Source organism: Drosophila montana, unplaced genomic scaffold (assembly GCF_035044405.1).
Source record: "Drosophila montana isolate Dmon_TW-CO22-7 unplaced genomic scaffold, ASM3504440v1 contig_2438_1, whole genome shotgun sequence".
In the NCBI taxonomy this organism is placed as follows: Eukaryota; Metazoa; Arthropoda; class Insecta; order Diptera; family Drosophilidae; genus Drosophila; species Drosophila montana.
In genome coordinates this window covers 121224-133244 of record NW_026997315.1, presented here as the reverse complement: position 1 = coordinate 133244, position 12021 = coordinate 121224, and the positions used below count along the sequence as shown (strand labels likewise).

At 38.3% G+C, this 12021-nt stretch overlaps 1 protein-coding gene across 2 annotated transcripts; it reads right to left on the bottom strand.

Annotated features, from left to right (window-relative positions):
• Positions 1-259: 259 nt before the first annotated feature.
• On the bottom strand, positions 260-11317 carry Drep3 (DNA fragmentation factor-related protein 3). 2 transcript variants are annotated; one of them, XM_064681932.1, is made up of 4 exons: positions 11190-11317; positions 10689-11100; positions 1242-1451; positions 260-1182 (listed from the first exon to the last, which is right to left on the bottom strand). In XM_064681932.1, the coding sequence occupies exons 2-4, from the start codon at positions 11055-11057 to the stop codon at positions 958-960; spliced, it is 804 nt and encodes a 267-aa protein (XP_064538002.1). In that variant the 5' UTR covers positions 11058-11100; positions 11190-11317; the 3' UTR covers positions 260-957. The 2 variants fall into 2 exon arrangements, with proteins under 2 accessions (XP_064538002.1, XP_064538003.1); XM_064681933.1 differs by lacking the exon at positions 11190-11317 and having other exon boundaries at positions 10689-11115.
• Positions 11318-12021: the final 704 nt, after the last annotated feature.

The following is a 12021-nucleotide window of genomic DNA, read 5'->3' as shown; positions in this document are numbered from 1 at the left end:
AAGAGTTCGCATTGTAATCGTAAATTGCATTTCAATTTGTCTTTGAATGACTTTTCATTTTGTATTCTTTTCATGGTTAATTGCTAAACAAAGTGCACAGATATACACAGATACACACACATACATACACAATGATGTAGCATATTTATAAAACATATATTTGGATTTCTATTTAATTTTTACAATTTAAATATTTAGTATTTGGGCAATTTATAAAGATATTTGTTTAATTCAAATTGATTTAAATGACATGCATTGTTTAAAAGTCGAGTTGCTCCCTATTAACCAAAACTATGTGTGATAAATTTACAAACGTTTTCATTGAAAATATATATACTATATATATACAGATATTTTCTACTATAATCGAATATCAAATAAATAAATAGATCTGGCAACCCTGTTTGTGGTTTGGATTGTAAACACATGCGATTGCTTTTCAAGCAGCTAAAGTATCTTAGGTAGATAAGATAGACAAAGGGCTTTATTGAACTTTGGTCTACATATGTTGCATATTGGTCTAGGAACAGACTAGTTTTCAATTCGAAGTGTATTTTAATTTCACATATTCATATTCACAAGGTAGGTTTAAAAAAATATGATTATCCTGAAGATACTGTGGCCTCTAGATTATTGTGTCCGGAAGTGCTCTACAACTAGAATACATAAATATACAGTATACATATATATGTTATATAATTGTCTAAATCGTCGCTCTCAATATGTGCTATCAAAACATGCTCCAAAAATACCCGAAACTGCATTCTCTGATCAGCTCCAGCTTGACATACAAAACTCTTACAAATTCCTTACAAATCTATCATAAGCGACGGTTCACTGTGCTATGCTATTTCCCATATGTGCAGGAATATTGGGTAGGTTTCTAGGTGTTTCAAATTGAATAGACACAAATATTCGAAGAAATCATGACTAATGGCAACAATTGTTGCAATCCATTTAACAGGACAACTCCGTAGATCGTCGTGCTGCCTCGCTCTGAACACAATAATCGCTGTCCTTCAGCTCACGCCCGGTGATGTCTGCCAGTGAATTGGGATCCATATTCGATAGCTTATCCAAATCGGCATCGTTGAGCAGATTCTGCTGCAGCTTACCCACCAGCTTGCGTAGGCGCTGAGCGTCCAGTGAGCTACGGCGCATATTTGCATTATAATCGCTGGGCTGTAAAGACGGACATAATTTGCACAGTGAAGCGTGGTTAAAACGTAAAGTAAACTTACATCCCTCCACTGTTCGCCGGGGAAAACGGCAATTAACTCTGCATTCGCCTCCAGTGTGGAAAAATACTCCTCATCATCAATTTCTGTGCCGTCGCAGTCCAAATGAATCGCCGGCTGAGCTCGCTGAAACTTTGCGGCCACCTTGAGGCGCAGCTCGGCCAATGTTGTGGCTACAACGGCCTTGCGTATGTTACGTGTGATATCCTTGACCTGTGTGTGTGTGTGGGATGTTAATTAGTTTTCATTGCCCAAAGAGTGCGCTGTTACAAGCCCAATATTATCAAAGCATTCAAATAAATGCTTACTGACTGTCGCTTTAATTCTTCGTCAATGTCATGCCTGCCACTACGAATTTCTCTATTCCATTGTCAAAAGCAAATACGTTACATAACATGCTTGGTTCCTGTTTGCTTATCTTAGCCTTGTCATTTTCCCTCCATGTGCACTTTCCAACACTGTCCGTGAAGCTGTAACATTCTCAATACTGAACAAATTTCCTGCTGTGACACCTAATTGTTTATTCTTAAGAACTTGTGCCTTAAATTCTCTCAGCTTTTTATTTTGAAGAGGACAAACACTTATTTAAATGTCCTTGAATTGAGTTACTTCTTCGATTTTTAAATGAAAAAAGTTGGTAAATCGATTTTAATGATTGTATGGCTTAGCTCTAGATTTCCTTTAAGGGACTTTAGATATTTCTATAATATATAAGCCGATTAATATTATCTCTTTAGCAACTATTTGGAAACAAAAATTACAAGAGTATTTAATCTTTGGCAAGTTCGAAAGTAAAATTTCATTCTTGTTATTATGAAATGCTTTAACATGAATGGAGCTCACGCTGGGACACTTGATTGTATGTACTCGACAGCATACAAAAAGTTAACGACTTTCGTTCAAAATTCTCGCACCCATTTAATTATTATGAAAATGTCACTTCTTTTGATTGGACGCAGGCGTGAAACAACAAAGCAGAAGGAAAGCGAAAGAAAAAACAGAAAAAAGGAGAAATCAGAAACGATGTTAGCCTTAATTTCAAATGTGCCAGAAGCATTCTATTATGACCGCCTTCTGTTAAGCTGCCAATAAAAACAATAAAAACAAAAGTCAGCGAAGCGCAAGACTGCGATACGGAGGTAGTACTATATTATACAAGGGCAACCGAAGCCAGCAACTAATCAATTTATAATTTGCCAATGGCAATAAAGCCACAACAATAACAAAAACAACCCTAGCATGTCATGCGTTCAGGTACCGTATTGTGTTTCGGGCTCAAAAAGATGCTGGCCTGCTTAAAGATGGCCTGCTTAATATTTAAAGCGCAACGCTGTCCATGTGAAATGCCCAAATGCGAGAGATCTGAAGCTAAGTGGAGGGGTAGGATAAACAAAATAAAAGGACAAAGAAGCACTCAGCAAAAGGTAAGCAGCCCGAACGAAGCTGGCGTATTGTATGGAACGCCCTTTTATTAATATTAAGTATACGTCATGCTGTACACAATTGTGGGTGGAACATCTGATAACTGAGCCAACACGTGGCATTTGATCGATCTAGGTTTGAGCCCACATCATCATAAGCATCATTAACATCATCATCATCATCATCAACAATATTATCTGCATGGCCTTAAAGTCAATGACATGTGAGGGCGACACTGTCTGGGCGCGACAATGGAGCTGTCATTCCATTAAGCCAAGAAGCAGCACCTACGCCAGCTGCTTATCATATCAATCATTGATCGCCACGTCTGCTAAAGCAATTATGATGTCTGGCAAATCCATCAACTGGCCAACAATGTTGCGTCTGGCAACAACAATGAAAATTTATCACGCATTTTATGCGAATTTCCATAAACGACGCACGACAGGAGCAAACTGACCGCCTTCCTTTTAGTCGGGCCACTTGGCACTTGGCTTGGCTGGGCGTGTTAACCATTAAACTTATGTTTACATTTGGCATAGCCCGAACTGAACTAAACCAAGCTGAACAGCACTGAACTGACTTTTATTGTGTTGCTCAACATGTTGGCGCACGAGGTTAGATCAACAAGTTATTTGCCAGACTAATAGCTGATGTCGAAGATCGATAATTATTGATTAAGCTACCCTTCGGTAATAGGTTATACTGTTGATAGAACTTACAATTGGGGCACTATTTATTGTTATAAACTCTTTATCCTGATTGATTGACTGACTGATTCGCTTACTGATTAACTGATTAGTTGACTAACTGACTAATTGACTGATTGACTGACGGATAATTCGACACGCAAGTGCCGAAAATAGGAGGAAAACGACTGTTTCCATTGACCTGAAACTCATTTTAAGAGATTTTCATAAAATGCATTCGAGTTTGCTCCGATCAGCTTTAAAGTAATGTTCCACTTTTTACATAAATTAAAAAATGTGTGTCTTACAGATTTTGATAGGTCGCAAATTTAAACAATGAGTTCAAAATAGAACGAAAAATGAAATGTATGCATAACGGTTGAAAAAAATACCCTACCCAGAGCTCCTTGCGGATAATACATTCAGCTGGAAAATGATATCAAAAATATTTCTAGCGATAAGCTATATTAAATTAAACTTTTCCTTTTCTATATTCAATACAAATCCACAAACTCTTTAGGCAAACTTCGCTTGAGCAACGCGCTGACTTGCTGATTGCCACTTTACTGGCTGGGAAACTGGCTGCCTGGCTGGCTGGCTGGCGAACTGAAAGGAAGACTGGCTGGCTGACTGGTTGCCATATGCCAATGGCCTGTGGCTTTGTTTGCGCCAAATGCGTTCCTTGACTTTGTTTTGCTGCGTATTCGCAACTCTACATGGCCCTAACCCACAAAAAAAAAAACGAAATACACCGCAATACGTGCAGTTGTTTTCTTCGACTGAACCATGTTTTCAGATTTAGATTTTCCATTGACCCTGGCCTTGACTTTAACCTTTTGTTGAACTTAAGTATCTGCTACTCACAATATAAAGCTGCTCAATTTCAATCAATTATTCAGAACACTTTGTCACTTTGCTTGGCTCAGCAAACCATATCCGTTGTGTCAAGTGCTTTTAATCATTCTATATGTTTGTCATAAATTTAATCAAGTGTTATTGTTATGAGAACCTTTTGGATTGAGCTAATCAGACGCCTATCAAAAGCTATCAGCTAAATACTTTTGTTTTCTCATATTAATGTTTAATGTGTGACAATGAGAAAGCTTATTTATTTTGCCATTGATTCTAACAATTTTATTCCTGGTCTGTCTGGCAAAGTTATTTTTTTTAATTTAATAATTTATTTACATATAATTAATTTATGTACATAAATAATTAGCATAAAAACATTATGGATTTGCCATCTTATCCATGTGCCACAGTTGCATTAAGATATTTATCTTCATGTTAAGTAACATGATTTTCAACAGAAGTCTGTTAGCACAGCCATAACTGTTCGCTTTGATAAGGCTATTATATCAATTGACTTGTAAACTGCATCGACAAATATTTAAGCCAAGTAACTAAACTGTACAAAAGTGCCTAAATCAATGGTACAGTGTCTGTGTATTTCACCTGCTCCCGCATCAATATTGGTTCGGTAAATTTACGAAAGGCACCAGTCAACTACCAAGACCTGAAAAAAGCATACACTAAAGAGTCCAGCAAGGACAATGGACGGATTCCAATGTACTCATGCATTTATAATGACACGCGTGCGCTCTGTCTCGCTCGCTTGGTAAAGGTACGAGTGCAGGTCGTGCGGGCCAGCAATTGTCAAACTTAATCAGGAATGCGTATGTGCATCTGGATGCGAGCATCTGCAACTGAGCTGCTGTTAAGCCAAAATTAACACAAACTACTGGGCATGCAAATGCATTCGCAACAATACGGCTACAACGGGCACAGAGCCCAACAAAACTATCAACTCCAGGCGAATCTCGCTAGACAAAGGATTTGATCTAAAACAATTTTATATATTAGCACATATCTTTAAATTTAATTATTAATTGCACTTTATTTGACACCAGAAAGATAATGAATACAATGTTTAATCAACTCTCTCTGTAAACCTGACCTAAGCCAACAAATCTTTTCATTCAAAATGAAAATTAGCCAATTTAAACCCAAGTTTGACAAACGGTCAAAATGAATGTGATTATCTTAAAGATCTAAGCATCTAAGGCTTGTCATGAAAATAAGAGCATATCATATTAAATTGAATTAATTGTGACCTGCAATTCTCCGTATGATTTAAATTATTATAAGTTCTCCAGCCAGAGGCTGCACAAGCTCAACTTCAATTAGAATGCTCAATCTCGTCGGCCCTGCGGGACTGGGCCTTTGTTTATTATTGACCTTAGTTGTATTGCTATTTATTTGTTGTCTATTTGTAATTGTTAGTTCTGTTATATTCGATTTGTTCAATTCAATTCACAGAAATATAATAGGCAAGGCGTATCTCGTACTGTTGACTAGCAGTTGTTTTGCCAACGCTCCCCCTGAGCTTTCACTCCATTCGGCTAGACCTTTGTGAAAATTGACCCACTTATACGTGGCTCTATTGAAGTATGAATTGTTTGTATTACATTTCAGCACTCTGCACAGCTTTGCTTTGGGCTACCATTGCGCGGAGTCAGGTTCCTCGCCGATGCTATTTGCCGGCACTAATTTCCCACAATTGTCATCAAAATGCCATAGTAACCGGGTCCTGCCTGCAGCCTGTTGTTGTCCCATCACATTATTGAAATAGTTTACTCTCTGCTATTGCGAGACCATTAAGTATTTTACAGCAATAACAAACAAGGAAGAGCGAAGGGATGACAGCGGAAAGCATCGCAATTTACAAGCTTGTCACCGCATTGACACGCATATTATTAGCAGATAGTCAACAGACGGGCAACAGACAACCCCCTTCCCCCCTCTGGCAACTGCTGCAGCTTATTGCTACTTGGTATTGCCCCATGGAGTGGCATAGTTATGTTGCACGCTTGCTTGGACATGAATAATGCCCGCTTATTTATTTTAATGCGCAACGTTGCGTATACGCAATGTGTGCGCCTGCTTTTACCTTACCAGGCTTTTACTTGTTGTAATTGCTGCTGCTGCTGCTGTTGTTGTTGTTGTTTCTGTTGTTCTTGTCATGTTTGTAGCATGTGTGTTTTCTAACTTAATTCATTCCGGCCAGCCCTCCCACTTTGCCCGCCTGCCCATTCATTTTGCATGACATTTGTATAAGGATTTTGGTTTTGGTTCTTCGCTTTTGAACCATGGCTTTTGCATAGTAGGTAGAACCGAGCAGTTCTCAGACGACATTAAAAGAAAAACAAATGCGTTTTCCATGTCGCATTCGTATTAGTCCCACAGACAGCAACATGCCGGCGGGGAGTCCTGTTCACCACATAGGGACCTCGGTGGGCTCCACTCTCATTTTTATGACCGCATAACGAGCTATTAAGAGAGTGTGATTGTGCCGGCACAAAAGTAAGTTGAAATTGGTTTACTTCAATATGTACTCATGCATAGCAGATAACTGATTTCCATAAGCGTAGTAATTAGGCTTGAATCGGGGCTAATAGCTTTTCAATGAAAACAGAAATATACTCTTCAAAATGCAGCAAAACTGATTGGACACTTGCGTACGGGCCTTGGATTTCTCTGGAGAAAAGTCGAAGATGCAAAAAAGATATTTAAAAACAAAATAAAACAATACTTATTTGAATAAGTAATTCGAGTATTTAATAAAATATGTATGGTTACTTTTCATTGACAAAAGCAACATAAGAAAAATTTGTCACAGCGTATATTAATTCAAACCCTTTCAATTAAATAAACTTTTCTATAATTATAGCTTTTAGCTTCCTTTAAATTAATTACCTATAATTAAAAGCTAAATGAAAATTTTAAGCTCTGCTCCCTTTTTGTTTGGGTCAGTATGCTCTTAAATTGTTTTTAATCGATATACTTTAAATTTACCCATACTAAGAGATACCCTGAACCTAGTGCAAACCTTCTGTTGCAAGCACTTAAGCTTCTTTCATGGTGCGCTATCGATCATTTGAAATAAATTACATCTGTGCGGGCAAGTCTCTATGTTTTATAGTCTCTGGGGTTGACGCGCTCTTACATAAAGCTGGACAGACTCTTCTATTGATGCTGACTAAATAAATATGTGTATACTTTATAGGGTCCCTTTACACTCGTCTTACTCATTTTCAATGGGTTTAGGACTTACAAACAATAATTTGTTTACATGTAGCTTATTTTAAAGCAATGCGCATATCAAATTAAATTCAAATATTCGGATACTTCGTAAATCTCGTGGATTTTAAGAGCTTAACATAAAATATAATGGAAGTATATAATAAATGCAATTTTAGTTGTACAATATTCATGTTAATCATCTATATTTATGTAAGTCTATCGATAAATATGAATGTATTGTGAAATAAAGAACCAATTCAGGTATCCATATACAGCCTAGAATATATTACTTTTTGGATATCGCCCACCACCGGCAACATTTAATATGAGTTAGAGGTAAGTTCTATTTCACGGCCGAATATCACAAAGGATACTACCTATGAATGGAAGGCCCCCCTAGCACGAGCTGCATTTGGCGATTCTAGAAGGAGGTTCTGGGCACATTATCATAGCGCTTGATGGCATGGGGCAGAGCGTATTCTAGTCCTATTGTATTTAACATCCCCAAAGTTAAAACATATGGTATGCCAACCCACACACACCTATAAAAACGCACACGTCCCTAAATACACACGGACACATTATGTGGCTCATTTAATTAACTACAATTGTTGAAAAAGTGGTGAACGTCGGCCGTAAGGATAGTCAAGCTGTCAGATAGGCATGACATTGGATGCCTGTCAAAATCATGTCACATGCCGTGCATGTTTATTAATTAGATAAAGGCCACACAAATTGCGCATACGACACGTGGCCCTGCCAGCCACTCGCAGCCGCAGTTGATTCTAGTCGAGAAACGGGAAAAGAAGGCAAAACTTTTCCCAGACTTTGAGCGAATGACAAATTTGACAATGAAGAAGAAAAACATCTGAGAATTACAAGCTGTCAGTTAATAATCGCGTCCTGCTAAATTTACAGGCACTTGCGCGAATTTCAACTCGTGGCCAGTTATAAAGTTTTGCCTGTCGCTGATCCTTCAACCCAGTTGATTTTGTTATGGCGCTTTTTAACGTTCTCAGCATACCATAAATCGATTAGGGGCAGACAGCCAGGCAGACGACGCACACACAATCGCTCAAGGAGTGGCTCCTTGCCGGGTCCGTGTCTGGTGACGCATGGCCAAGTGGCAGCAGCATCGTTATCGGCACCAACGCGCACCAGACACGACGGCAGCTTAGTTGCGCCTCAACGACAGTGGCAGCCACTAATGATATACGAGCTATCCAGACCGAGTATGGGATGGCAGCGCGTTGCGCTTTCTGGCCAAAGTGCTGTGGCTTCTCGGGATGCTGCTCGCCTTCGCAACACGGTTAGTCCATTTTATCCCTCGGAACAGTTTTAATTAATTTCAATTGTAAGCTAGCCGCAATATTGGCTTCTCTTGGCTTGTTATTAAAACACAATTTACAAATTTCACGAAAAACCTCTACTTCAAGTTGGCCAAAACGAAGTCGCTGGCCAGGTTTAAGATGTTTGGGCTAATTGAATTTCTAGCATATTTAATGCAACCCAAAATGTTGTCAGCTGCTGCCTTCTATAATGGGTACAGTATTAATATAATATACTTAGATCAAAGATGATATAAACGCATAATGTACATTCATTTACATGTTAAAAGTCTATGAAAGGCATTGTTGCATGTTATAATGGTAACTGTGGCTAGATGGCCTTTTTGTGGCTGCCTCTTCAATTATTTAAATTTGAGTTTAACATGAAAAAGAAAAACTTGCAACCAGTTTATACAGTCTCTGGTGTATCATAATTTGATTCGAGTGTGTTTAAAATGGAGCCAAAGGGCTACATAAATCGAACGATTTTTTAGGTTTGCGATGCAGTTTTTAAAAGTATTTCCAGGGGCACTTTGTTAGGTCTTTAAATATTATGTAGTTTTGATTTATGTGAAGTAATGTCTCATGAGATATTAGCTGCGTTTTTTTCCGACTTGAGCTCAGTCGATGATGAGAAGCAAGACGAAATATAACCTGTTTTATTTGATTTGATGCTCATCTGAACTGTTATGTAGAATTTGCTGGCGTGGCCATTTATTCGATTTTGTATTGATAATAGTTGATTTTATTTATTTTTATTTTTAGAATGAAGAGCTACTATGTTAAACAATATGTGGATTAACTAAATTCATAAGATCTCGGATATCAGTTTACTTTGAGGTACAACTAAAATTATGTGTTTTTACTCAGCTCAATGAAGCTAGAAAGAACGAAGTTCGTATTTGCTGTGTTTGGTTGTTTTTAAATATAAAAAAAAAAAAACATAAAAGTTGTTAGTACAAAAACTTTGTTTTGTACTCCGATATATGCTCTGTCAGCAAATAAGCTGTGATGGAATGGTAAAGGCCGATTAAATCAAAATTTAAATTTTTTGCAAACACTGAACTATGTTTAAAGTTAAATAAATGAATATTGGTGGCATATTCTTTATCCATTTTTAAATAAATGTCTAGTGTCTTTAATCGCTATCGAAAACTGTCTTTTTTAAATAGAACATCGACTACTGATCAAAAACTTGCAACTTTGATTGTTAAATGACTTCTTTAAAGTAGAAAAAACAAATTAAGTACACAAGTTGAGAAACTGTTGGGCGGAAAACTTAACTTTTCGCTTATAAAATTGGCAAAATTTTGTTTTTAACGAATTGTGTTCCGCTGAAACTTAAAGTATGAGCGCAAACTATTTATTGAAAAAAACGTAAATATTAAAAAGAAAAAGAAGCAAATTTGTAAAATAATTACCCGGATGAAATTAGCAACATAGCTGAGCAAAAATATTTGAAAGCGTCTAAGATTTAATACATTTCGAATATTTTATTTCGACCTTTTTTTACCCACTAGAGAAGTTCGCGGCATCAAAACGCGAGCGGCTTGAGGCAATAGAATTTGGTCATGGTACGCTCGGACTGCTGCAGCACTTGAAAGTGAAAGATGCCTTAAAGGCGCATAAAAGGCAGACCCGGCACCAGAACTAGAACAAGCGGCAGCTCTCGAAGCCAAAGACTTTTGAGTGGCCAGCCGCTTGCTCCTTGCACCTTGGTCCCTTGGCTCCTTACGCCACGCTGACTGACCACTTTCCTTTGTGCAGCACGAGCGTCTGAAAGTTGTACGCCTGACGTAAACTCAGGCCAACAACAACAAAGGAGTCCGTAATTACTTAACCAATTGCAAGCCGGCTAACAATTGAGTCTGACTTATGAATAGGCAATACTGTGTGATTGTCCTCTGGCAACGGTAACGAGCACCCACCTTGAAAGGCTTGCTGTTGTCCAGCTCAGCCAGATCCTCGTCGGCAGTGGTGGGTGGTGGTGTGGGCGTGTTGGGTGACAATGCCAGCTCCAAAGTGATGCTGTCCGCCGCATCATCATCATCATCAGTAGCAGTAGCAGCAGCAGCAGCTGGAGAATCAGCAGCAGCTTTACCATCATCTACATCATCCGCATCAGCCTCATCGGTATCAGCGTCCATTTCCGCAGCACGCATCAAAGTTCTTTGTCGTGGAGTTCCTGTTGTTGTTGTCGTTCTTGATGTGGTCTGCACCAGAGACGGAGCCGTCGAGGCTGCCATCGTATCAGTAATTTCAACAGTTGTTTTTACTGCTGCATTAGTTTCTGTCATTTTTTTTATTTGACTTGATGTTTTCCGGTGTCTTGTTATTTTCCTGCTAGCCAGTCCGTGAGATTTATGACAAACAAAACGAATTAAAAAATTAAGTGATTTGTTTAGTACTTGTGGAAAGTTGTTGCCTACTTTTAGCTGTGCTTCCGATCTGCTTTCTGTGTGTTGTTTTTTATTATGAAAATACCAAAAGTCTCAAATTTGATGATTAAAAGCGAGCCAGAAATTTACAATAATGTCGCTTAGTTAATTTGATTGTTTTCTATTGACTTGTTCAAAAATTTTTAGACAAACTGTTTGTTTTATTAGAAAATTTTGCTAGCACACATTTGAAATTTTTATTTTAAAAATGTTGTGTAGTATAATTAAAAATTTAATGTTTTTATTGTTTTCTGCACGTTTAAAAATTTATTTAAAAATTAATATTCATTTATTTGAAGTTCTATTCACTTAACATTCAATTTTGTTATCCTATTATTTACGCGTTTCTTTGTTGTCGCCGTTGCCGTGGCAGCCGCACCCACCAATTGCAACAAAAGCCGGCCGAACTTGGAATAAATTGCCAGACATCTGTGCGTGCTGTATTTAAAGAAGCAGCTCCGTGACTTTGCAACCGTGTTTGCTGTCATTGCAAAAACAAAAGCAAAACGCAAAACGGACGCAGAAGCAGACGCAGACCCAAAAGCACTGCTAACAGTGAGCTTCGTCGAAGAGCGGGCGCTGTTAAGCGGCTGTTAACGCCGCTGTTAGCCGGCTGTAAGTGGCAGACAGGGCGTGTTTTCGCCTGTCCCAAACAAACAATGTTGTGTACATTTTAATGGCAACTAGGCCTACACACCTGCACCCAGGCCCGTCTGGCCAAGCGCTGCTCTTACCTGTAAACTGTTATTTATTTTTCTTTTTTTTCTTTTTTTCGGGCAGTAAATTTGCTGGCAGCGCGCCTGGTAAATTGTTGCACTTATGC